At 35.8% G+C, this 26828-nt stretch overlaps 1 protein-coding gene across 3 annotated transcripts in view; it reads left to right on the top strand.

Annotated features, from left to right (window-relative positions):
* Nucleotides 1-20959, top strand: part of LOC109825060 (CMP-sialic acid transporter 4) — a 21652-nt gene extending 693 nt beyond the window's left edge. For 2 of the 3 annotated variants that reach the window (XM_020391766.1, XM_020391767.1), the window contains exons 3-16: nt 1904-2020; nt 6533-6589; nt 8350-8427; nt 8607-8651; nt 10039-10098; nt 10364-10486; nt 11124-11201; nt 11409-11478; nt 13819-13926; nt 14079-14212; nt 14280-14356; nt 18764-18812; nt 18907-18970; nt 20595-20959. In XM_020391766.1, coding sequence (XP_020247355.1) covers nt 1904-2020; nt 6533-6589; nt 8350-8427; nt 8607-8651; nt 10039-10098; nt 10364-10486; nt 11124-11201; nt 11409-11478; nt 13819-13926; nt 14079-14212; nt 14280-14356; nt 18764-18812; nt 18907-18957 — 1047 coding nt within the window. In that variant the 3' untranslated portion in view covers nt 18958-18970; nt 20595-20959. Of the gene's footprint in view, nt 1-1903; nt 2021-6532; nt 6590-8349; nt 8428-8606; nt 8652-10038; nt 10099-10363; nt 10487-11123; nt 11202-11408; nt 11479-13818; nt 13927-14078; nt 14213-14279; nt 14357-18763; nt 18813-18906; nt 18971-20547 lie in introns of all 3 variants that reach the window. The other variant, XM_020391768.1, reaches the window with a different exon arrangement.

Raw genomic sequence — 26828 nt, 5'->3', positions numbered from 1 at the left:
CAGATGTACAATGTGGAGATCTCTCTATTGCTCAATTCCCAATCACAACCGAAATAATCTCAATACAATCTCTCTCAAATAAAGAACAAAAGAGAGCTTATGTCAACAACCAAAAGAACTTAAAACCCCACGGATTGACAGTTTGTTACAGGTGATCCGAAAAGGCTCTGGCCTTTCTCTGCTAGCTAGGCTCGGCTGATCAAATTTCATCATAGAGATTATCCGATATTAGACTTGCTAGTTGCTGCTATCAACGAATTTCCCACTGAACTCTTAGTCACATTAGACTCCTTTTTGTCTTATCTTCATACTCTGCACACTTGATAAGAACTCCATTAAGATTAAATATCCTATCCAAAGTTTTCCAAAAAAAAAAAAAAAAAAAAACATATCCAAAGAGGACCTGTAGTTCTCGGCCAGACAATGCAAAGCTAAACAGTGTTGAGTCCAATTCGGGTTCGGATTTGCAAATCAATATTCGAGTCACACTAACGAAAACAATGATCTTAGAGAGAATGATTCTATACATGCTTGTCATGTTTTAGATGTTGAGTAGTGAATAATTGATTCCTGACATATCTGTTCTATACCATATAAGATCTTCATTTTGATTTCTATATCCTACCATGTAACAACCTCTTTGGTCTTATAGAGGATTATTGATTAATTTCTTTTTCCATGCAATTGTTGTTTATTGTAAAAATTGTTTATGTAGAACCTTGTAGCCTTTTTCCTTGGAAAAAAGTATTTTCCTAGATTCAGGTCTTAAAGAGGACAGAAAGAATGGAAATTAAATAAGACAGTTCTTTATTGCAAAATAATAGGCAGGATGACATATAGTCTAATACATGTATTTTGTGGTTAAAGTTTTACTTTAATTTTTTCTTGTATAAAAGTGATATTTTTTTTAAGATTTCCAATAGAGTTGATATTATGCCCATCCTGCAAAGTATTTCTCTCTCCTCCCCTGCTTATAATGTAATATGCTTTTATGTAAAGATCCTACTCTAGTATGTATAAAAGTGTTAGTGGGTATAGACACACAGACTATATGCATACTGATACACATTCGTACTTATCTCCTAGTAGCTAGTTGCATCATTCTTCATCTCTTAGTAGATCTTTTAGTCAAATGAGGTGGCAACTCATAACCATTAAGCCCTATATATACACCACTAAAATAAGATTACTAAAGTCTAGAATAGGCACGATGATATGATCCTATGTTTGAATTGATAGTTAACATCATTGTTATATAAAAAATTAAAATAATCCAAGCTAAATAAGCCTCTTTAAAGCAGTTATATTTATGAAAAAAAAATTAAAAAGCATTTTTTGTAATATCAACTGCCTAAGAAACTGGAGTGATGAATATGTGACATAATCATTCCAAAGTGCACTATCCACCTACTTCATGGTTGAGTTAGGTAGGAAAAGTCAAGTAGGTAACAGTAAAAAAATGCTCAAGTATCCATCAGAATGATTAGCTCATAGTGATACTGCGATACAGAACAGATGCACAGCTGCCCTTGGAAAATCTAAATGTGCTTGTACCAAATTATGGATTATAATCTCCCTTGTATTTGTGATGATCTTTGTTTTTTTAATAATGTGCGGACATATATTTCTATACATTGATGAAAATGAAAAGATTTTACCAAAAATCATAGTTAATAGTCTCCTTACGTCCAGTCTACCAATTAGTACACCATCTCTTTTGCCTCCTGGCAGTTCTGATGAATGCTATCTTTTTGGTAGACACATGTTATTGATAATATAAGAATTTCTTGTCTTGTGGTCAAAACTTTACTTGGCTGCAGAACTCTGCATAAAAATCTCTTCCATGTAACTCTACCTGTATGTAAAATTGTACTGCAATGACCGGCTTCCAATTTTCCTCCAGCCTATTTTGGTCTACATGTCGAAGGTGGATGGTAGCTTTAAGTTTAGTCCCATCAGCGTGAACTTTTTGACGGAGACTACGAAGGTTTTCTTTGCCATTGTGATGCTATTATTTCAGGTTTGTTTTGTAATTTACTACTGCATTTTGAAATTTGTTAATTTCTGCATTGGCATATAATGATGCATGCGAATAAGCCATACCCCCCAAAAAATAATAAATAAATAAATAAAATCAGGAAGCATTCCTTGGCATGGCCTTTGGATTACTGGAAGACCTGCTGAAACTAAATCTATAAGCATCCGAGTTGCATATATGGACTTTTCGGTCAGATGTATAAAAATTCCAAGGCTAGTGCTAATTCTGACTGTAAATTCATTAAATAAAGTAGTTGCATTTAGGAAATGTCCAGTTAAAGTGTCCTAGGATAGAATAAATGATGTTTGATTCTGCCATTTCAAGTGACTAGATTGCTAGTTGAATCAGACAGACACCATATGATAATGATCTATGAAAAGTTAAGTAAGTTGCACATGAGGTAATCAATTAGCTTTGTTTCTTTTCCAAAATATTAACTTCAATTCTGGGTCTACTGTGATTGACTATCTGTTATGATATAATTATATAAGTTTGTTTGGCTAGTTTAAGGTTAAGATTCTTGTGAAGCATGATTGCAACTTTTTAAATCTTCAACACCCTTTCTTTCTTCATGCTAATTTTGTAGATTTCATTTAATCATTGTATGTTAGTAAATTAAGTGAGAGCAATTCTATTAAAGAGAAGCATTTTTTGGTGCTATTATTTGGTCATCTTCTCTTAAATTATCATCGTATGATACTAAATTAAGTGAGGAGCAAATTCTCTTAAAGAAAATAATTTTTTGTGCTATTATTTAGTCATCTTTGCTTAAATTATCATGTGAAATACTTGAGAACCTTTTTACCTAAATCAATTTTTATCCATGAGCTTGTTTTACCGCAAGAAACCTTACCATACTAAGTAGTCCGCGTCATGAATTGTTGCTCAACTTAGGTTATATTGTTGGAGTTTTTTTCCGTACCATGTGGCCCTTTTCAAGAGGCTCCAATCGTTTACGTGAGCAATTAGGTTTATTCTATGTTGCACGTATATGGGTGCAGATGCGGATATAGGTGATACGTGTGTATCTTCTTCTCTGCTTCGGGAGCTTAGTGATCCTCATAGAAGCTTGAGGATATGTGATTCTCATGATATCTTGAGAATAGTGGTGTGAAGCGATACGATGGAGCACAGGATGGAGCGTGAAGCGAGTCGGAAGAACGAAAGATCAAAGCATGATACAGGTGTATCTTCTTTTCGGAACTTAGCGATCCTCATGGGAGCTTGAGGATAGATGATTCTCATGATAGCATGAGAATAGAGGTGTCAATCAGTACAGTGGAACACAGGGGAAGCGTGGAACGAGATGACGAGCAGCAGATTCGAAAAATCCAGTTTTCAGCTCGTGAGTCGACTCATACATGTAAATGAGTCGACTTATCAGGTTGAGTCGACTCATGCCTGTCATGAGTCGACTCAAGAACTCAAGCCCTGTTAGCAAAAGTCTTTGACCAGTCGACTCATCAGTTATGAGTCGACTCATATGAGGTCATGAGTCGACTCATAACTGTTCATGAGTCGACTCATCGAAGTTTTTCTGGTTCGTTTGGGTTTCTGTTTGCACGAATTCCTGTTGGGGTTTGGTTTGGTTATTTACCAGATTGCCAGCCATGTTTGTACACCTATATCAAGGGTTGTTTAGGGTTTCTAAACATGATCTTAAAAAATCAGAAAAAGAGGTGAGAGACCAAGATGTAGATCTAAAGGGTTTTAAGTCTAAGTGAGATCCTAATTAAAAGGATTAGGGTTTAGATTGTGAGGATCTATGAGATCTTAGATCAGAGAGATTCTAATCATTGTATTAGGGTTTAGAGAGGATTGAGAGGTTGTTCTCGATTCTAGTGAGATTGTGAGGGAGATATTTATAATAATTAATTCTTCATAATCTAGAGAATGTATTTTTCTTCGTCATACTGAATTGTTCTTGTGTTTTAGTTATTTTTTTCTTAATCCACCTTTTGGTAATTCCGCGATTAAAGGGTGATCGCACGGCGACTCGTATCAAGTTGGTATCAGAGCGATCAGATTCTGCGAAGGGGGCATTCTGTGTATGGTCCTGACTCGATCGCAATACAAAAAGCTAGGCGAGATCCTTTTCTTTGGAAGGAGTTTAGAGATTAAGGAAGAAAAATATGATTGAAGGCCACAAAAATGGAGGGGCCCGAGAGTTCCCTCAGCAGAAGTTCTAAACTTGAAAGAGACTTCAAGTTCTTAAAGAGGGGAGCCATGATACGTGTGTATCTTCTTCTCTGCTTCGGGAGCTTAGTGATCCTTATGGGAGCTTGAGGATAGGTGATTCTCATGATATCTTGAGAATAGTGGTGTGAAGCGATACAGCGGAGCACAGGATAGAGCGTGAAGCGAGTCGGAAGAACGAAGAATCAAAGCATGATACATGTGTATCTTCTCTTCGGAACTTAGCGATCCTCATGGGAGCTTGAGGATAGATGATTCTCATGATAGCATGAGAATAGAGGTGTCAATCAGTACAGTGGAACGCAGGGGAAGAGTGGAACGAGACGACGAGCAGCAGATTCGAAGAATCCAGTTTTTAGCTCGTAAGTCGACTCATACATGTACATAGTCGACTCATCAGGTTGAGTCGACTCATCAGGTTGAGTCGACTCATGCCTGTCATGAGTCAACTCATCAGTTATGAGTCGACTCATATGAGGTCATGAGTTGACCCATAACTGTTCATGAGTCGACTCATCGAAGTTTTCCTGGTTCGTTTGGGTTTCTGTTTGCACGAATTCCTGTTGGGGTTTGGTCTAGTTATTTACCAGATTGCCATCCACGTTTGTACACCTATATAAATGATTGTTTAGAGTTTCTAAACATGATCTTAAAAAAATCAGAAAAGAGGTGAGAGACCAAGATGTAGATCTAAAGGGTTTTAGGTCTAAGTGAGATCCTAATCAAAAGGATCAGGGTTTAGATTGTGAGGATCTATGAGGTCTTAGATCAGAGAGATTCTAATCATTGTATTAGGGTTTAGAGAGGATTGAGAGGTTGTTTTCGATTCTAGTGAGATTATGAGGGAGAGATTTGTAATAATTGATTCTTCATAATCTAGAGAAGGTATTTTTCTTCGTCATACTGAATTGTTCTTGTGTTTTAATTGTTTTCTTCTCAACCCACCTTTTGGTAATTCCGCGACCAAAGGGTGCTCGCACGACGACTCGTATCAATAGGTGTGGATGCAGTCATACAAGACACGACAGAATTGTAAAAGTTAGGATACGAGGATGCGGCTAGATATATACTTACTAAGATTAATAATCTATATGAGGTCGATATTGTCTTCCAGTCGTATGTTATGAGAACTAAAATCCTTATATCGTTTTTATGTTTCTTTCATTGAGTAGATTATAAATTGAAAAACGCTCGTTTTTGAACTAAATATCCAAATAACCCTATAAAATCATACTTAGGAACTAAGCATGTGCTTAAACGAACCTGTCTTGAGTTTAATGAGTTGCATAAATTTGAAGTGAAGTGCATGGCATACGTTCAAGAAGTGTATCACGATTCACGAATTTTTTAAACTAAAACATGTCTTAATAAATGTAAGTATATATTCAAGAAGTGTCGGACATGAACACGGGTACGGGAAGTGCCGGACATGGATATGGGAGCCTAGATGAAGTGTCTGGTAACCTATGCTTTATTACATGATCTTTTAAAGAATTGATGTGGTAGTGCAATTTTTTTTATTAAAGAGGCTCCAAATTTTTATGGGATAAGTAAGCTTCTTACTTGATCTTCTGATTATATGTCGTAATATGAAACTAGCCATCCCTGCTGCAGATATTGCATAGGTAGAGTTGTACCTTGCTTCCATTCGCTGCTTCAGAGTTTTAGTATTATTAGAAATTTAGAATAACAAAGACAACCATGTTGGAAAATGACATACCATTAGATAGAAAGCGTGGACTGATGAAATACCATCATAAGAATATGAAATAGCATACTGAACTTTCTTTTGGGGTTTACTTGATTAGGGACTTCCGATTGGTTAACCAAACTGGCAACTTTAGATTATCAATGTGCTCATATGTGGTCATCAATATTTTTCTGTTATATTCAAAGAATATAGTATTTGTCTGTCTTTTATTTCTGTTATATTCAAAGAATATTTTCTGTTATATTCAAAGAATATAGTATTTTTTCTGTCTTTTATTTCTGTTATATTCAAAGAATATTTTCTGTTATATTCAAAGAATATAGTATTTTTTCTGTCTTTTATTTCACGTGACAGATTAGACAAAAATTATATAGCCGAACTGCATTTAAATTCACCACTTCATTAAATCAAGGATCCTGCATTAAATAATTAAATTAAAATCATGGGGGTACTACTAACGACATATGATAATTGTGAAAGTAAATATAACTTAATTGTGTAATGCTCCGAATTTCCTTCATTCATTTTCTCTTTATCTTAAAAGTGCTCAAGCATAGTGTCATCTATATATATTTGCTTATTCACAGGCTAGGCATCAAAATGTAGGCGAGAAACCTCTCCTTTCTGTTTCAACCTTCGTGCAGGTAAACATGTTTTGTATAAACTGAATTGATAGTCATGCTGAAGCTATTCTGCATCATATGTTTCTTATTTGAATTTTTGCTTCATTGTAACTTGTGAAGTCGGTACATAAAATTTCATTGTTTATCATCATGGTGTTATTCATTTATTATTTATTGTTCAATGTTTTTTATTTATGCAGAGAAAGCATATTTTAGGCTTGTAACTTTTGCTTATTGGTTTACTGATTTAAGTTTTTTTTTAATAATATCAGACGACCATAATCACATGTTTAAATCTTCACAAATTTAGGTTACGCCATGTTAGCAACTTTTATTCAAATTCCTTACTTAGGTTTGGTTAAGAGCTAAACAGAGAGGGATTTTACCAAAATCGCATTGGTTACTTAACATTCTCTCAATCTCACCACACATTCACAATGGAACCCTTTTTTTTAATCTGAAGTCATTATGGTCTCTCTCCAATCCAAACCATCCTGAATTCAAGCCCATTGTGATCCACCCCCCAAAATCCCTCACCCTCTTCTCTCTTAAATTGTTTGTTTTTTCTACAAGGGAGTGAGAGCAAGAAAGAGTGGGAGGAGAAAATGAATATGACAGAGCAGATATTTGGGGTGGAGGTATAGTTAAGTTTTGGATTTTAATGTGAAAAGAGGACAGAGACTTAATTTGTTTGGTGGACCTTTAAGTGAAGGAGATGGTGAAGAAAGGATTAAGCAACAAGGAGGCTGTCCAAATTCATAGAGACAAAATTGTCCAAGTGGAGATAAATTTTGAAGTTAGTGAAATGGGCAACACTGATTGCATTAAATGAGAGGGGGTAATTTCAATGAACTTAGAGGATTTAAGATTCTAATTAAAAAATATGAAGATTTGGGGATCCTATTCGAAATATGTAAACTTTGGAATCTAGTGTATGCCAAAACCCTTGTGACATAGCTGATGATGACATCTGACTGAATTGGTTGACTTAATAGTTAACACTGTACATATGCCACATGGATAAATCATGATGGGAATATCTGAGGATTGAGTTATACAAGTTCTTTTGTTCTAATTGTATGTCTTTAATGTAAGATAAATACGCACAAACATGATTTCCTTATGATTTGGGAAAATTTGTAGTTTCTGATTTGCGAAGAAATTTAAATTTAGTCCCAATATTGAAAATTTTAGTTTGATCGTGCAAATTGAACTACATATATAGCAGTTAAGCTCAAGACTGTCCTATGATCAGGTTTCATGTAGGTTTCTTGCCTACTGAAATCCAGTGAAACAGCCTCTTGTGGTTGGCAGCAATTTTTCACCTTTAAGAAAAATGCTGATTTTTACAAAATTTTTACTTTGTTTTCCTTAAAATGGATGGATAGCAGGCAAAGTTTCAAACCCCGAATATGGCTTCATTCATTGATGCTGATGTGCACCTTAAGTTAAGATATCAATATCAATATGTTCAAGAGGTCTGGTCCAATAATTTCAATAGATTAGGGTTCAAGATGACCGGTCCATGAGTATCTCTGAGACCAGAGACTGGAGACCGGATGTTTTTTTTTATCTAATTAAGGAGTATTACTTTCCGTTTGTTCACATCAAGTTCAATCCTTTCAAACTCAATTGGCATCTATAAATTATGTGGCTTCTACTAGCAATTTTCCCAATTAATCTACTGTGATCTTTATTTTTTGTTTGAGAAAGTCTTTGTTTCATTGATCTTTAAGTTGCTTAACCAACCGCTAGTTGATTGTTCCTTAGTTCTCTTTCAGGCTGCTCGCAATAATGTTCTTCTGGCTGTTCCAGCTCTTTTATATGCCATCAACAACTACCTAAAGTTCATTATGCAGGTATAAATCGCGTTACTTAGATAATTTGTCCTAGTTCAGTTTGGCATCTATTCCTAACCCAAAAAAAGGAAGAATAATCTGATTTCTTGGTGACCTTGGTGACTTCTATTCTTAAGCTCATTTGGCCTATTGACTTTTCCTAGTATGTTCTTTAACTGTTTCTCTGTTTCTTTCTGCAGTTATATTTCAATCCTGCAACAGTGAAAATGTTGAGCAACCTAAAGGTATTCTCTGTCTGATCTTTACCAGGTCACTACTTCAAAATATTTGTGTTTTACCATTTAAGTTGTGACATCAGTCACGCATGATGGCTATGCATTACAATAGCTAGGTAAGGTGGGTAACTGCCACCCACTGCTAAATAAGAAAATTCATGTGATTCTAGTTGAGACATTCTTGAATGTGTTACGCCTCATGTCATGCATGAATGTGTTAAGCCTCATGTCATGCACAAATGCATTGGGAAACTATCCTCATTTTCGTATAATCATCATCCATGTGATTAAATTTAGAACTTCTTTTGCAGACGGCTGTCTATTTGTATTTCATAGTGTTACTGGGTTATTTACTAGGTTATTGGAATATTTCAAATACAAAGGCTTTTTTATTAAGTTCACGCATGTCAGTGTGCGACACAAATATTGTAGTCTCTTTTACAGGTGGTCATGTGTGTTTTGTGTTTTAGATCTTTTTGCAGATGTTCACATCTATCTTGTATATGATATGGATTTACTAGGTTATGAAACATTCAAATACAGATGGTTATTCATTAAATAACTCCATGCACATGCATTTCTGCTGAAACATTTCAATTTTAATTGAATCATTCAAATACAAATTGTTATTCATTAAATAACTCCATGCACATGCGTTTCTGCTGAAACATTTCAATCACAACTGTTCATTTATCAAGTCTCTCTGTACGTCATGTGTGAATAATAAAGCGGTATGAGCTGCACTGTAGAAAATTTTGTGCACCTTTGCGAACACATGGTACAGCATCCCACTGGATGATCTATATCACTCTTAATGATATCCACGCCGTGGATGAGAAAATATATACTTTGGACATGTTAACGAGTGGTCTCCATTTAAATACTCTGTTTGACGATCACTTGGCTGTGGTGAATTGTCTCCAAAACACTTGATTTTGGTTAAATGCTTATTGGATGGTCAATCTCCCTCCCTCCCTATCTCCTTTCTCTCCCTCCTCCCTCCCTCCCTCCCTCCCTCCCTCCCTCTCTCTCTCTCTCTCTCTCTCTCTCTCTAAAACACTTGATTTTGGTTAAATGCTTATTGGATGGTCAATCTCCCTCCCTCCCTATCTCCTTTCTCTCCCTCCTCCCTCCCTCCCTCCCTCCCTCCCTCCCTCTCTCTCTCTCTCTCTCTCTCTCTCTCTGTCTCACACAGTCGCACAATGCCTCAAACATAGACGTTTATGTTCATCACTTAGTTTATCTGACAAGTTTGCATCCTGATTTCTTTTGTTTCTCCTTTGTACATTGTTTCAAACATGGTTCTTTGAGAGGAATTCAAAAAAATAATGGATATCATGTTTCTGTGAGATTGGTTATGATAATTTTCCTTCTTGTGTGCTCCTAATTCCTGTAGGTCTTGGTTATTGCTCTCTTGTTAAAGATGATAATGAAAAGGCGTTTCTCAGTGATTCAGGCAAGTTTTACCGTCTGGGCTCTTTGTATTTTAAATTTCTCTAACTTTAGTTAAATATTTGTAAGAAGTATTAGTCTTGGTTAATTTGGATATTCAAGAAGCCTATGAACATATATAATTTAGATGATTTTTATTAATGTAACCATTAAAGTTGCTAGCTTTCCTTTTGTTATTTTTTTCTTTAATAGTAAATTTAGAGGTGTCAAACTCGTAAAGTCGTAATTTGCATCTTCTAAATATTCTCAGTTTATTTCTTCTCAAACAGTGGGAAGCTCTTGCACTTTTGCTTATCGGAATAAGTGTTAATCAGCTCAAGTCACTGCCTGAAGGTACCAATGCACTTGGTCTTCCAGTTGCAACGGGTGCATACCTGTATACTTTGATCTTTGTAAGTAAATACCAACTTCTAGATTTATGAAATCCAAGTTTTCCCTCATAGTTCTAGGTTGGACTATCTTAAAGTTATAAGCTCTAGTTCTTGCTTTAGGCTTAGCCACTGGTTTTTATTTACTATGTTAGAAGTTTATCATTCATAGTTCTTTCAATTTATTAACACTATAAGCGGCAATTTGAATCTTTAGGACTTGAGAAACAATTTCCTCATACTGAAAACTTCGCCATCAAATTTCCTGATGAAGACTCTTTATTGCCTTGTTCCGAAACTTACGTTTTCCTATAAAGATTGATTATTTAACTTAGATATTTGATGGTCTAGGCATTTTTCCTTTCACAATTTTCTGTTATTATATATTCACTGGAATTACTAGCTGCCAGCTTAGGTTGAGACTCATATATTAGTCGAATATCGTTTTATATGGATTGCCGAAGCTCTTGTTACCTAATATCATATGCTGTTTTTCCTTTGCTTTAGGAGCAAATAACATTTAAAATCTCGATAAAAGCTAGTTGCTAACAGCTTGTGTTTAAAGTCAGATAACACGCTAATTGGGTAGGAACATATCTACCTAGATAAGTTTGCTTCTTTCTGACCTCAGAGATATTTACATGGATGTTACACTTTGCAGGTAACAGTTCCATCTCTAGCTTCAGTATACAATGAATATGCTTTGAAAAGCCAGTTTGACACTAGTATCTATCTTCAGGTAACTCTAAAGACTAAATAATTGGGAAGTGGACAATTTCTAGTTTAATACTGTTATGTTCATGCTTCACACTAATCTTATGTTTTCCAGTTGATTATTTAATTGTAGTTCTCTTGGTTTGATATAGAAACTTGGTTGCTCGTTCTATTAATTTTATTCATGTTTGAAATATTCTGATTGCTATTATATACTTGTCTTCATTTTCAGAACTTATTCTTATATGGTTATGGTGCAATCTTCAACTTTCTTGGCATAGTTGGAACTGCCATTGTCAAAGGTATTGATTGCAAATAATGACCTACATTGACAAGTTCACTTTAAAATGCTTATATAGTCATTCTGAATCTAAGTACACGCTATAGTTGCTATAAAAGATTGTCAGCCTATAAGTCCTGGTGATTCGTATGACATGATCTTTCTGTTTCCATTTAATGCTCAAACAAAGTAGTTTTAATTTCCACTTGTCACGTGTTTATTCTTTTCCATATACTAGCTAAACAAGGTAGTTTTAGATTTCCATTTATTTGTAATACTTTCTCCAAGTTTGTCTGATATGTGACACAAAGACGATTTAAATAATGGTTCTGATTTCAAGTTTTTTATATGGTCACATGAATTCCTTATCTATAATCTTAGAACTTCAAATAATGTACCATTGTTGTTTGCCCCTCCTTTAGAGAAAATAAATTAATCAGCTGAAACAACATGATGTTTGAAGGCATATGTGTTAGCACGTTAAGATATTTAACTTTTGACCTTTCACACCCATGAATCACATGCCAAGGATAGTCAAGTGTTGATTTTGAGCAGTTCGATTTTCTTCAACAAGATTGGCTATAGTTGCAAGCAACATTGTGGAAGTGGAAAGCCGGGCGAAGTGGTGAGGCACCACTCCGGCTTTCTGGGGCTTTGGCGGCAAAAAGCGGCAAGAAATGCCAAGTAGAAAAGCGGATTTGAACTGGAGAACAAGGCGGAGGAGCTTTGACTGTAGATGTAGATGGTGATAATGAGCTTTGACTAAAGATGGTGATGATAAGCTTTGATGAGGAGCTCAAGAGAAGGTGATGGTGTGATGGTAATGGTGAAGGCAAAGCTTGTTAGAGAAGGCGGATTTAGACGCAGATTTGGTGGCGGGAGGCGGCAGAGTTGGCCGGACGCAGTTGGTGAGCTGGAGCGGAAGTTAGGGTTAGGGTCTATTTTCATCTCGAGTTGCAGAAGCGGAGAGGAGAGAGAGAAGCGGAGGGTTTTATCTGTATTTATTATTTATTTTGCAGCGCTTTACAAGTTTTCTGCTGCGTTTTCAAGCACAAAGCGCTAATCAGTTTTCATTGGCCGCTTTCGACAAAAGCAGAACGTTGATTCACCGCTCAGGCTTTGCAAACCGCTTAGGCTGCCAAAAGCGGAGCTTTTCTCAATAGACTTGCAAGTAGAGATGGCATAAGTTGGTATTGTATTGGCTAGTAAAGATCTAAATGTTGATCCATTACATGGTCTGGTATAACTCAATACCTTGATCCATGCTGCTATGAGACGCAATATTCATATGCAGATTAAAACTCGGCTTGTAGGATTCAGGTTGAATACCCAATAATTCAACACATTCTTGTTGGTATTTGATTGACAAAATTGAGTTTCTTTTTCAGAAGAACAAAACAATTTTCATTTAAGAAATGCTGGAATTGATAAGCTTTTCTTTTTAGTAACTTTTCCTTTCGACATGTCAACTGGACACCTTTAATAGTAACTTTTAGGATGAACAGTAGGGATGGACAGTAGGATCATATTTGCATCGGCGGGAAGAGGATGAAACCTAAATGAACATGAAGAAAGGGTGGGAAAAAAGGCTACAATACCTGCTATTCAACATAGGAATTTGCCTTTAATGAAGCTAAATGGAGAAAAAGAATTCAATTTGAATACTCCATACGTTGAGTCAGACAAGTTAAGCGATCATGCTTTCAGCATGTGGCCCAACAGGTGGGAATTTTCTCCTTCAGAACTGAAAATGGCCCCTTTTCTGCTTTAATCCAATATGGGATATGAAATTCTTAGCAATCTGGTCTAATTTATGATATGATTGTTACTATTACGACATTCCTTAAATTATTAATGATGGCTGGCTGGAACTATGTTCGGACTTTAGGGTATGTATTCTGTACAGTTTGTAATAGAGAATCTTAGATAGCCATTCCGACACACAAAAAAGTTGCCAAGGTGAATGTTTCGACATATATGGTAATGATCATGTCATCTGCAAGTTTTACCGGCTAACAAAGCAGACATGGACAGAACATGGGACACAAGCTGAGAAGCACACACTGACAGTTTTTTGTTTGATGGATGCTTGGTGTATGTGATGCATTGTTTCATTATATATTGAATGGATGCATATTCATAGTTCTAAAATCCAACAAATCTGATAGCTGTTTCAAACGATATCAAATGAATCATCTTTCCAGCTGCCTCAGTTCTTTTTGGGGCTTTGTTGGTCCAGTTCACATATCAAATCACAAATTTTTGGTCTCATGCAACTCTTTTAGTGTGAACTTCATGATCTTTGTTCTGGTAACCTATATGTTTCCAAGGACAAATACTGACATGTTTTATACATTTCCAGGATCTAGTAGCTTTGACATCCTTCAGGGCCACTCTAAAGCTACAATGTTACTGATCGTCAACAACGCAGCACAAGGCATATTATCATCATTTTTCTTCAAATATGCAGGTAAAATAAGGCTGATAAAATTCTTTCAGTGAATTTGTTTTCTTCGAAACTAATCATTTTGGTCGCCTTGTTTTGACCCTTTGGAGTACAAATATCCTGTACTGGTTAAGTTATGGTGTAGATGTTAAATTAATGTTCTGATGGTGTTGCAGACACAATCTTGAAGAAATATTCGTCAACAGTTGCCACTATTTTCACTGGCATAGCATCTGCTGCACTTTTTGGTCATACTCTAACTATAAACTTTATCTTGGGAATCTCTATAGTGTTCATTTCAATGCACCAGGTAAGTGTTGAAATTCTTGTGCAAGAATTTATTTCTTGGATATCGCTAACAATTCTATCTACACCAGTTCTTTTCTCCACTTGCAAAAGTCAGAGACGAGACACCACAAGGGACAGTAGAAATGAATGATCCCAAAAATATCAGGTGCAAGCTCTATTATATTGTTGGACTTGGTTTTGTGGGTGTTGCATGCACTATTTTATATTTTATTATAGATTACTTATTTTTTGCTCAATACGCCCCCGCATGACGTGGGGAAGCTAAGAACTCAAGCTCAATTTAAATAAATCAAAAACATATTTCTCTAAAGACTTATAGTCATAGTGTAAAAGTAAATTTGACATTTTTTTTCTATAGCATGAAAATTTAAAAAGGCAAAAAGATAACAGTACATACACACACATTACATTCTATTATTGGAGCTTTTCATCCATCATATGTTCTAATAAAAGCGCTTATCATTAACATAGATTAAAGCATGAGATAGTATCTTATTGGTAAATACATTAGATTTTGATACAATGTCTAATTATGTTCTGAACACAGTAGAAGCAGATTAAAACATGAGAATAATATCCAGTTGCTGCAGAAATTAGATTTTTATACATTACAATTTCTAATTATTTTAACAGTAGAAACATTAACTCTCTTTGTTTCTTATCCTTTATAGTATTAACTAATATCATATGTGCATCTAGTGCATTGTATAATTATACAATAAACTGCAGTAAGTTTTGCAAGCTGCAAGTCCTTTTTCCTAGTCTTGAAGTAAGCAAGCTATCTATTTCATACAGGTAGCCTTTTCATAACAATATCATAGCCTAAAATCTTGAGCCGCTTCCATAAAGTTGGAAAAATAATTTTCTCCATCGAACAAATCTAGTTCAGCCATTTGGCGGAGTACTCCAATTCAGAATGCATCACAGCTTGCTGTAATATTTATCAACCCAATGACATGTCCTCAAAGAATCTCTTGCCTTTAATTTCGCTTTCAAGATGTCAAGCTTTTGCTTTGCTCCTTCCATTGAGTTTCGGTAGTCTCCGTCCTCCAAAAATAACATCTGAAATGCTGGAACACATTACAATACATAAAAAACTGGTCTCTATAGACCATTGTCATTTAACAAGGTTTCATAATAACTATTATTTTCTTAAATATTACTATGAAGTAACAGATATAAAGAAAATTGAACACCTCCACTCATGTTTGAAAGTATTTAAACTTTTAGCTGAGGAGAGAAAATTTAAAACCTGTCATTTCATTATGAAAGCCAGAATTAGTGGTTTGAAGGTATTAAAGTTAACATCAGTGTAATTTTCCTATAAATCAATGAAATAAAAAAAGAAATTAGATATAGGAGAATTAACAACAAACTAAGATGCGTTAGTATTAAGTTCATTTACACCTCATATGATATTTGCAAGAAAGTATGCAAGGGCCCTTTCATATGAATCCTTTGTAGCTACGGGAGGTTATCCTTTCCATGTTTCTGCAATGCATCCAAGGAAAACGATGATCATGCTATTCAGTTCCCTTTAATGCGCCACAACAGAGACTTCCTGCTATATGGGATTTCATTTAAGTATTGCACCTTTTTGGCCTTCTTCTATTTAATCGTAGGGAAATCCTTAGGGCCTCAAAGCAAGATCTAACTCTGTGACTGAATGACGTTACCAATGTACCAAGCCTTCACTTCTTGTATTAGCATGTTTATGAAAGTCCACCATTCGTTCACAATATTTACCTTTTATATTATTAACATGATACATATTATAAATATTTATTACACTGGAAACAAACAATATAAGGAAAATGTAGAAATTTATGGTAAAAAATATGTTAATTTTCTTATTGGTTAATATTCTCACTACTCACTTTTAACGTGCATGTTCTCAAAAGCAAAGTTACAATATGCAATTTGTAACTCCAAACCTGATTTTCTAAATACTAATATCGTTACGGTAGTTTAACCAAGCTAGTTGTTTTATGTCAATCTTCTTATGTGTAGATGCTTATAGATATGTAATTTATGGAAGGGAAACTTCAAATACCCAATGCTTACAGGTTCACTTCAAAATGAGTTATTACTTGTTCGAAACTTTACCAAAAACAAATAAGCTTACAATAGTCAAAACTACATCCTGATTCGAATTTATTCTGACACAGTTTAAGTTAATATGTTTTGTCTAAACCTTCTTGTATGTATTATGGAAAGGAAATGCAAATATGTTACCTGTAGTTGTTGTTTCCACTTTAAACGAACTATTAGTTGTTGCGAACTTTGTCCAAGGGTCCTTAAAGTTACTTGAGTTTGAATTATTATTTAACCTTTTAAATTATATGTTTCGACAACTTAGGGCATTACCGACTAACCACTAAAAATTTCATTGTGGGTTAATACTAATTACCCCCACTTAATTCAATCTCTTCCTTTCACTGAATATGATTAATCGTTCATGTAATCCACGCTTCATGTGCACACTTTGGAGAGCAAATTCAAATACCGTTATTACTTTTGGATGTAGTATCTGCTTTGAACAATATTTTCAGCAAACTTTATCAAAAGGAAATATGCTTAAATTAGCTTTCAAACTCAAATAGTTGAACAATATTTTCAGCAAACTTTATCAAAAGGAAATATGCTTAAATTAGCTTTCAAACTCAAATAGAATTGGAACTGTTCTCTGATCATCTTTATCAAAAGGAAATATGCTTAAATTAGCTTTCAAACTCAAATAGAATTGGAACTGTTCTCTGATCATTTAAGCTACTCTATGTGGATTACACCAAATTTATTTGAGCTTTTCTAACCACTTATAGATGCGAATTCTGGATTATTCCTAACATTCTTCACTTAATTCAAAGTCTTGACTACACATGACAGAACATATCAATGCCATTCTTCTTTCGTCCACAATTTCACAATTCTAATTTTCCTTCATCCATTCGTAGGATTGCTTTATAGCAAACTTTCAAGTCTTTTTCTCAAGTAACTAAGAAAAAAGTCAGCAGTGTGCTAACTTGAGGCATGAATTTTTTTCAAATTGTTGAATTCAATCATGTGTTCTCCTCACATTTCTAGTGAAACTAAATTACTCACCAAATTTTGGTACTCACCAAATTTTGGTATAAAAAATCATTTACTGAAACCAAGTTACACGGTACAATGTCAAATGATTTCCATCGTAAGCATTCATTTAGGAAGCTTTTGTAGGACAAAAATCACATATTTAACAAAGAAGTTCCAAAAACGTACATGATTGGATTGTGATGCACAACAGATCAAACACACTGATTTTAACTGATAAAGGATCAACATGAACACCCCAATTTCACCTATTATCTGTAGAAAGAATTAAAAAAATGAGAAAAATAAAATTGAGATCTTCCCGGTGATTTCCACGTCATGACTATCAAATATTTCACTTGGCAGAAGAGAAATTGACCATAGGTGTTTCCTTTGATCAAGAACCCTAGAATCAAATCAATCAAAAGAAAGAAAATAATACACATCAAAACTGCAAACAAGATCTACTTCACAACAGAAACATATAAAATTTCAAAATCACATAAGGTGGCCAAGAAATTTCACACAATAGAGGAGAAATAAAGATCGAAATTGATCTAAAAAAATATCTGTAACAAGAACTTGTAACCTTCAACACTTTCTCCACCTCTCCGAATCCCAGTCTCTGACCCAATTTTAAGGTCCCTTGTGATCTCTATAGTCCACCAAAAATCTTTTCTTTTTATCAACACCTATCAGATTAGAAAAAAAAATTCAAAATCAGGTACGTACCCACTCTAACCCCCTCCTACATCCTTACCGCCTGTAACTACCATCTCATCATGGTGGAAAACACATGTTCGAGTGATGGGGTATGGGCGAGCTGTCTTTAGGGGCATGCCCTAGCAATTCAGGAGTGAATGAAGGAAAAATATGTGCAAATGAGGGGTAGATTTTGGGCAACCCTGTCCCCAAAATGTCCTTTACACAAATGAAAAGAGAACATAAAAAGGCAAGGCAAAAATAGGAAAAATTTGTGTACAGGAGAAGATGAAATTTGGCCACTTTCTCCCCATAGTATCCTCCAACCCAGCTAAAATTTTCTAAGTAGAAGCTGAAATAAAAAACAATAAACAAAGGTAGAAGCGGAAGAAGAAGAAAAAACTGATCCAGCTTTTAAACGATGTTTTTTTATGGCATTACTCTTTCAGATCTGGTCAACTAGCTGATTTGAAAGATATGAGGCTATGTTGTTCTCATGGTTGTTATAAGCTATTAGTTATCATCTGGACTTATCAGTTCTGTAACTAGCTTTATGATCTCCATTAAAATACAATACTTCATCAGTAGCTTTATACTCTATTTAAAGTTTGATGTAAATTTATGAGCTGTTTCTCTATAAACCTTAATTCTAATGAGGATAGGAGCCTCAAGACCATACAAATCATCTCCAAATATGTGAATATATTAATGATCATGTGCATTCTTCTTGATATATAATTTTATCTATGTTCTGATCTGCGGAATGAACACGTATTTTCAGGTCCACAGAAGAATCTTTTGTAAATATGACGGCTGGTGCAACTGAAGATGTAAGACTATTTCGTACTGTCGAGGATTTAATTTATTAGCTGTTATTGGTTGACTAAATTATACTCATATATGATATCTAAACTTTTTTTACAGGCTAGTCATCGTGTTAAACCTGACGAGAGGCAGCCACTGCTCCCTATCTGATCTTACTCTCTAGGCATGTTTCTAACCTTGCCTCTTTTATTGATCGAAGAGATGGCCACCGAGATGCTTTTGTTATTATGTGCTGGTGGATTTGGAATCTTTCAGTAGTTCCTCTGGAGTAATCAAAACACTACTGAAGCATATTTCCAAATTATGTGTCACTCAAATTTACTCTCTGAAGAAAAATCTGTTAAACATCTTCTACCATCATGGAATCATCAAGTCCACAACACAATAGAACCAGCTATTGCTGAATCCGAAAAGCTATTAGAGACAAAAGGCATCATCCAAAAAATCTGCCAAAAGAGTGAACTGAAGATATCCTTCTCAGATAAGGGCTCTAATTAATCCATTACATAAATAGTAACAACACGATTTTTGTGAATCCTTCCCTAAATGGTGTTGCTTCTGTTTCTTGATTTCTTTTGCTTATTGATCCTTGAGATTGCAAACTTCAATATATTGGTGTGAATCTCAATCTTCTCAGTTGCTGAGGCATTAAATTCGTTGCAATTTGACTCGTATGACTATCATGTGTCCCAGATGATGGATGATCCATAATTATATTGATATCACTTTTGTGATATAAAGCTGTGTTATGGATAGTTTGATATAACGGTATCTGGTATTTGCCTAATACTTCTCGCACGCCCCTCTAGTAAACCCTAAAATTCATAACAAATTTCTTATGTGCCAAAAACATATTATACACTCATTGGACTATGATTTACATGGTCACGAGTTCATGTTTCGACATGGACACGGGGTTGTCCAACATGGCAGTTCAAAGTTGAGATATGAGTACCTGACTCTGTATTTATAATTTCATCTAACTATGAATGTGCTTATGTGTTGCAATTCATATATGAAAGGAACTAAAGAAAAGATTAAGATGATTAATTTTGTAGAAGGAACACAAACATATTCCGCCTTGTACATAATTTTGATGTAGATAGTACTTTACAAGTTTGTAGTGCTGGGTAATGATTGATACATATCATGTCCAGCTGTGCTACAAACACCAAATTTTATTTGGGGAAATGTTTACATATCATTAATGTGTTGGAGACTAAGAAGTTCAAAAAAGAATTGAATGCACGTGTTAGTGGTTCTAAATCCAGTTCGTTGTAAATATAGTTTATGATTTATTCAACTTTTAGTAGAGAACTTTGAATTTTCGTTGTAAATATAGTTTATGATTTATTCAACTTTTAGTAGAGAACTTTGAATTTTCTAGTAACTAATGAGGGAAATATTTTATGTTACAAACTATTCATGTCTCAGACCAGTACAAATCTGCATTATAGCTAAAGAACATTATCACACATGCAAGCACTTTATATCACCATAATTACTTCAATAGACTCATTATATGTAATGCGCTTGAATACGAGTTCATATAGTTTTGATTACATGAATTTTTTTTTGCCTGAGTCTGCACTGTATTTTATGAATTATTCTTTAAACTAGGACAGCTTAACACCATAGCTGCACAGTGCATTTGGCATACATACCGCAATCTTCAGTTTGGTTTTTTTTTCTTGGCTAGAGATTTATTTACAAATTCTAACGTACTCTTCTCTGTTTCAGGCATTTCATATTCATTAGATACTGATTTAGCGCCTCTTATGCTCTAGGTATTTTGGGAGGAGATCCAATATAGAGACGAACAAAACTATACGTTGCGGGATAAATATAGTATATATACTCATAGATGTAAGCAGATTATAGGCGAAAAGCAAGCATCGGGGGCTTGAAATGGACGAAGATCTTGCATCGAGATCTCCAAATGAATGACAGTGAGATATTATATTTCATCACTGATTGAATTCTATGTATCATAAATGACATTGTTTGCTCTATCATAGTGATTTTTGTCCAGGTCCTGCTGCTTCTCAATGTATTGTTCTCGGCTATTTTCACTGTAAAGACTGTAACACGAGTTTTCTTTTATTATTTTTAATAAAAAATGGAGGCCCGAAATAGTGTTTTCCTCTGCTGATTTTTGTTTTCTGTTTATGGATGTGTCTCTGCCTCTTAAGAATTGGGTTACATGACTTGCAATAGTATTTTTCTTACCTATCTGTTCACTGGAGCATGCGTATAGTAGATGCTCGTGTGTTCAGAGGGGGGTCGAAAGCAGATGCTTGGAAGGATCACATTGCAGCTGATGATTGCTCGGTCGGCCGGAATCTTTCTCTCTTTCAGCAGTAAATTTTTCCCTCCTCTATTGAAGATTTTCTTTAAAGAGAAGGAAATACAAGAAGTATTGTTACACAGGTTTTCTTTTATGCTATGTTTGGTTTGAGAGAAAGGGAGAGAAAAGAAAAGGAAAGAAAAAGTAAAAAGAAAGGAAAAGAAAAAGAAAAGAAAATGATATTCTTTCTATTGTTTGGTTAGAAAGAATATTGTAATGAAAGTTAGAAGAAAATTCATATGAGAATTATTTTCTCTTGTTTAGTTACCTTTCTGAGAAAATGAGGAAGAAAAATATCACAACATAATTTTAATTCATATTTCTTAGAATTAGATTTAGATTTTTAAACAATTTACAAAAAATAATTAAATTAAATTAAATTTTGATACTACCATATTTTGAAAAAAATTTATAAGTTACCGAATATGTTCGCACAATCTTAACTCAAGAAAATTGAGTCAAATTTATGATGATTCTAATTTGCGTATAATCTTACATGGTTTTGGACTTGCCATTTATTCTTAATCTCATGTGAAGAAAGATGATTCTGAATGAGGTCTAGAAAATGATGCAGTTTAAGCATAATTATTTAAAATCAATAATTCAAAATCAATATCATTCATATCATGTGAAGTAACAAGTTAATAAACATGTATTTAAAAAAATGGTAAATTTGTAACACAAAAACTTGAATGGCCATCAGCATCACGTTCGTAAATAATAGCAAGCAAAAACACAACCACAATTACACTAATTAGAGAACAACATTTCTCACACATAATATTTGCAGAAAGAAAGGTGAATGAAAGAACCCAAACAAATCTAAAGTAAATATCATGATATTCCTAATAAAAAGTATAATTCAATTCTAGTCACAAGTTCTATTACAATCAATTCCACATAGAAAATCTTAACCAACAAAGTCTATTACAACCAATTCCATATAGAAGATCTTAACCAACAAAGTCTAGTACAATCAATTTCATCTAGAAAATCTTCACCAACAAAGTTTGTTACAATCAATTTCTTATAGAAAATCGTAAACACACACACACACACACACAGATAAATATGCCAAAGTCCTTGATTTTTTTAGTGAGCCCCTCAAAACATCAATCTCACATCCTTCATCCTTTGAAATTAATTCAAAAAATTCAAATAAGTACAATATAAACATCAAAAACCTATAAAATAAAATCTTAACATTCTTTTAGAAGAAAAATGAAACTACCACTTGTCTTGTTATGATTCTTTTCTTAAGACTAATAATCAGAAACGATATAATCTAGCTTGAATGGTCTTGATCTTTGTTTTGAAACTAAGTGTGAATGTCATCTTTCTCAACAAAACATGCACCAGAACTAAGAATGTGCAACTAGGGTAGAGATTCACCCTCAGAAGAATTGAGCCGAAGACAATCAGCCAACCTTGCTGGGCTAGTCCCCTCAGTGTAGGCACACAACCGTGACACCATAGCGTGAATCTGACCAAAACAAATAAACACTTGATATGAGCAAAGAAGAGGATTAAATGATAAAGTGATCTAATGAGTTCAATACTAACCACCCGGTGACATGTTGAGAAGAATAATGGTCGATATCAATCATCCACTTGTCCTTTTCCCTCTTCAACTCATCAGTTTTGTTTTAATCTTACAGCCACCTACAGAAGAAGGTTTATGAATATAACAACTAAATTGTTTAATAACATGTACGGATAGTAAGAAGGGTTAATTGCATATAGACCACCTGTACTATCGCCAAGTTGAACTTACTCCCCCAGCAGATTGACGTGCCCTGAGAGAGTTCTGTTGTCTCAGCTATATGCCCTGAGTGAAAATCTATTGTTGAAGTGAGACCCCTGAAAAGGGACAAAATTTTTTACTCAGGTGTCTATCTGCAACAGTAGAACACGATAGCATTGGGGGTCTAGTCGCAGTTAACTTTAATAAGAATGATAGAACTGCACATGAGGCTGATTTTTAGCATCTGGGTAGTCTTCTGGCGGCTTCTGCAAAGTCTTAGTAATGATGTGTTTCAATTTCTATTTTAGTAATAGCATATTTTTCAGTTTCTATCTCACACTTCCTCATCTTCTCTTGCACCTGTTTGCACAAAACCCTGGTTGTCAAGGTCAAGATATATAAGATATCACATCAGATAGAGTAAAATACACTCCCTACCTTCATAAGACAGCTATGAATCGATTCAACAACATCTTCGCAGGACCTTTCGGGCGAGACAAGTCGTAATAAGCGAAAACTAATAGTCTGTAGGTTTTTCGTATATTGAAGTAATAACGCAAACTAATATCAATGCTCACCCTCCAGATAATATCTGCTTGAGACGGAAGTTCCCTATTTTCTTTGACAGTAAACTCCAGTGTCCAGTCACATCTAACCGTTTCAAGTCCTTTTTGCTCGATTTCCTTCCTCATACAAAAATATAATTGATAAGGTCGCTAGTAATTAACGTGAGGCCCGTAAAAGAAAATTACAATGGAAGCACAAACTAAGTCAAGAACTCAAGATAAAACAATCTCATAAAGGAAACAACCTTATAAAGTCACGATCTCAAGTGGTAATAAGTGGACTTGAAATCCAAACAAACCCATTTTCCTGGAGAAATCTGTGAGTTGCATATGACAATGCATTCCTCACTCTTTGTAACCTACAGCAAGCACGTATTGGACAAACATTACCCAACCTGTAATGAATCAACAACTTCTTCACACAGAAGTGAAAATAAGTCCCAAATGCAAGTAGAAACAGATAACAAAGCGGCAACTGTAGAATTGGCAGCGGGATATGGATTTCAGGCTCAGGATTCAGTTTAACAGGTGGCGGCGGTCGACCGGGTCGGTCGACCGCGATGGATCGCGGTCGACCGGTCCGGTCGACCGACGCTGCAGTTTCGGGTTGGGTTCTGTTTCCAGACCCGTTTCGTTTGTGAGTTGTATTTAAACCCTAAACTCGATTCTAGGGTTAGGCTTGGGCGATTTTGAGCTGCTGAAAGGGGATTAAGAGGGCTTCTATTGTTGGAGTCTATTGGAGAGATCAAGTGGTCTTATTTTAGGGTTTTGGGTAAGATTTGTAACCCTAATTTGTATTCCCCTTTGATTTCATTAGTAAAGCTTCCCCCTCCTTGCCCCGTGAACGTAGGCACATTGTCGAACCACGTATATATTGTGTACTTGCTGTGATTGGTTGGCTTGTGTTCACTTGTGGTCTACTATTGTTCTTGTTGTGCTTTTGATTTGGCTATTTGGGGCTTCCGCGACGCACAACAAGTAGTATCAGAGCTCCGGGTTGGATTTGGGAGTTTATTCGAAGGATTCATTGTTGGGTTCTTGTTGGAAGAGTAGATCTACAATATGGTTGAAACAAGCAAGGCTAGTTCAAGTGCTACTAGTACAACGGGGTCGGCTCTGACAAAGGCGATCCAAAATTTGAGCATCAATAACACTAAAATTGATGTCCCAAAGTTCGACGGCAAGATTAACTTCGGTTTATGGAGGTGTCAAGTAATGGACGCCTTAGATGCACAAAATTTAGAGGAGACTCTTGAGTTTCAAGAGAAACCCGAGGAGATTGATGATAGGGTTTGGAAAAAAATGCACAGTAGGGCTTGTGGGGTTATTCTGTCATGCCTAACGCCGGATCTCATTTATGATATGATGAACGAGACATCGGCAAAGAGATTGTGGGAAACGCTCAATGAAAAATATTTGACAAAGTGCATTGAGAATAGGCTTCATTTGAAGAAAAGGTTCTACAAATTCAAGATGAAGAGAGGAGTTTCCATTCGAGAGCATGTTAACAACTTCACAAAGCTAATTTCGGATATGGCCAATGTTAATATCATGGTGGAGGATGAAGACAAGGCGATGTTACTATTGTGTTCATTGCCGGATGATGAATTTAGTACTTTTGTTCTCACTATGATTAATGGGCGAACTACAGTTAGCTACAAGGAGGTGACCTCGGCATTGGTGAATTATGAGCTGAGGAAGAATGATTGTGAGCCCTCCGAGAAGGCATCGGGTGATGCACTTGCAGTTCGTGGCCGTAGTCCAAACCGCCAAAAGTTCAACCGCTTAAAATCAAAGAATAGGGGTGGCCATAAAAGTGTTGGTAGAAATCAATGTGCCTTTTGTAAAGAAGAGGGACATTGGAAGAATGAGTGCCCAAAGTTGAAGGATAGAGCCAGGAAGCAAAGGGGGAAAGCTGTACAAGCTTCAGAGGTGAATGTTGCCAAGGTTGTTGGCGACATTTCAGATTCGGATTCTTCCGGTTATTCTTGTCCCGCACTGCCGTCAGTTTGTTATGCCGACTCTACGGAGTGGATGCTTGATTCGGGAGCTACATTTCATATTTGCCCTAAGAGGGATTGGTTTACCAACTTTGAGGAGTTGAAGAGAGGAGACGTGGTGCTCATGGGGAACGATCACGTTTGTCCTATTAGTGGGATTGGCTCAGTCAGAATCAGAATGCATGACGGGGTGACTAGGGAATTGAAAGATGTGAGGTTCGTGCCGTAGTTGACGAAGAACCTCATTTCTCTTGGGACTTTGGAGGCATCCAATTATAGAGTGATCTTAGAAGATGCTAGTTTGAAGGTCATGAAGGGTTCTATGGTGGTGATGCGAGGTGTCAGGGAAAACAACCTATACTACTTGAAGGGCAAGACAGTTACAGGGGGTCTGACAGCTTCTATTACCACAGAGGAGGACACTACCACACTATGGCACATGAGGCTTGGACACACAGGTGAAAAGTCCCTTCAGTCATTGGCAAAACATAGGCTATTGAAAGGTGCAAAGACCTGCAAGATGGATCTGTGTGAGCATTACATACTTGGGAAGAAGACTAAGGTGAAGTTTGACACCGCAATTCACAACACCCAAGGTATATTAGACTACATTCACACAGATGTTTGGGGCCTTTCTAAGCACACATCGCTTGGTAGGGCAAATTATTTCGTCACTTTTATTGATCATTATTCCAGGAGGAATTGGGTATATACCATGAAGCATAAACATGAGGTCCTGGATATATTTGTGGAGTGGAAGAAGAAAGTGGAGCTGCAGACAGGTAGAAAGGTGAAGACTCTTCGTTCAGACAATGGTGGAGAGTACAAGAGTGATCCATTTCTGCAGTTTTGCCGGGATCACGGCATTAGAAGACATTTCACAGTTAGAGAAACACCGCAACAGAATAGGGTGGCAGAGAGGCTGAACCGTACCTTGCTGGAGAATGTGCGATGTATGATGATGCAGAGTGGATTGACTAGATCTTTTTGGGCCGAGGCGTTAGTTTATGCGAGTCATCTTATTAACAGGTTTCCGTGCACTGTGATAGAGGGAAAGACTCCTTTGGAGCGTTGGTCTGGTTCTGTGGCTAGTGATTATGAGACTCTTCGGATATTTGGGTGTCCAGCTTATTTCCATGTTAGTGATGGGAAGTTGAATCCGAGAGCAAGGAAGGCTATCTGATCTCTGTGGGATTTAGAGAATGTGTAAAAGGCTTCAAATTATGGGATCCACAAGACAAGAAGATGATCATTAGCAGAGATGTCACATTCGATGAGGCGTACATGATGAAGCATCGAGTTCCTCAGCAGGTGGAGGAAGATCAGACAGGAGGGATATCGCAGCAGGTGGAGGATGATGTGAC

The sequence above is a fragment of the Asparagus officinalis genome, chromosome 10 (assembly GCF_001876935.1).
Source record: "Asparagus officinalis chromosome 10, Aspof.V1, whole genome shotgun sequence".
NCBI lineage: Eukaryota > Viridiplantae > Streptophyta > Magnoliopsida > Asparagales > Asparagaceae > Asparagus > Asparagus officinalis.
The sequence above is the reverse complement of the archived record's forward strand: the minus strand, read 5'-3'. Positions and strand labels throughout refer to the sequence as shown.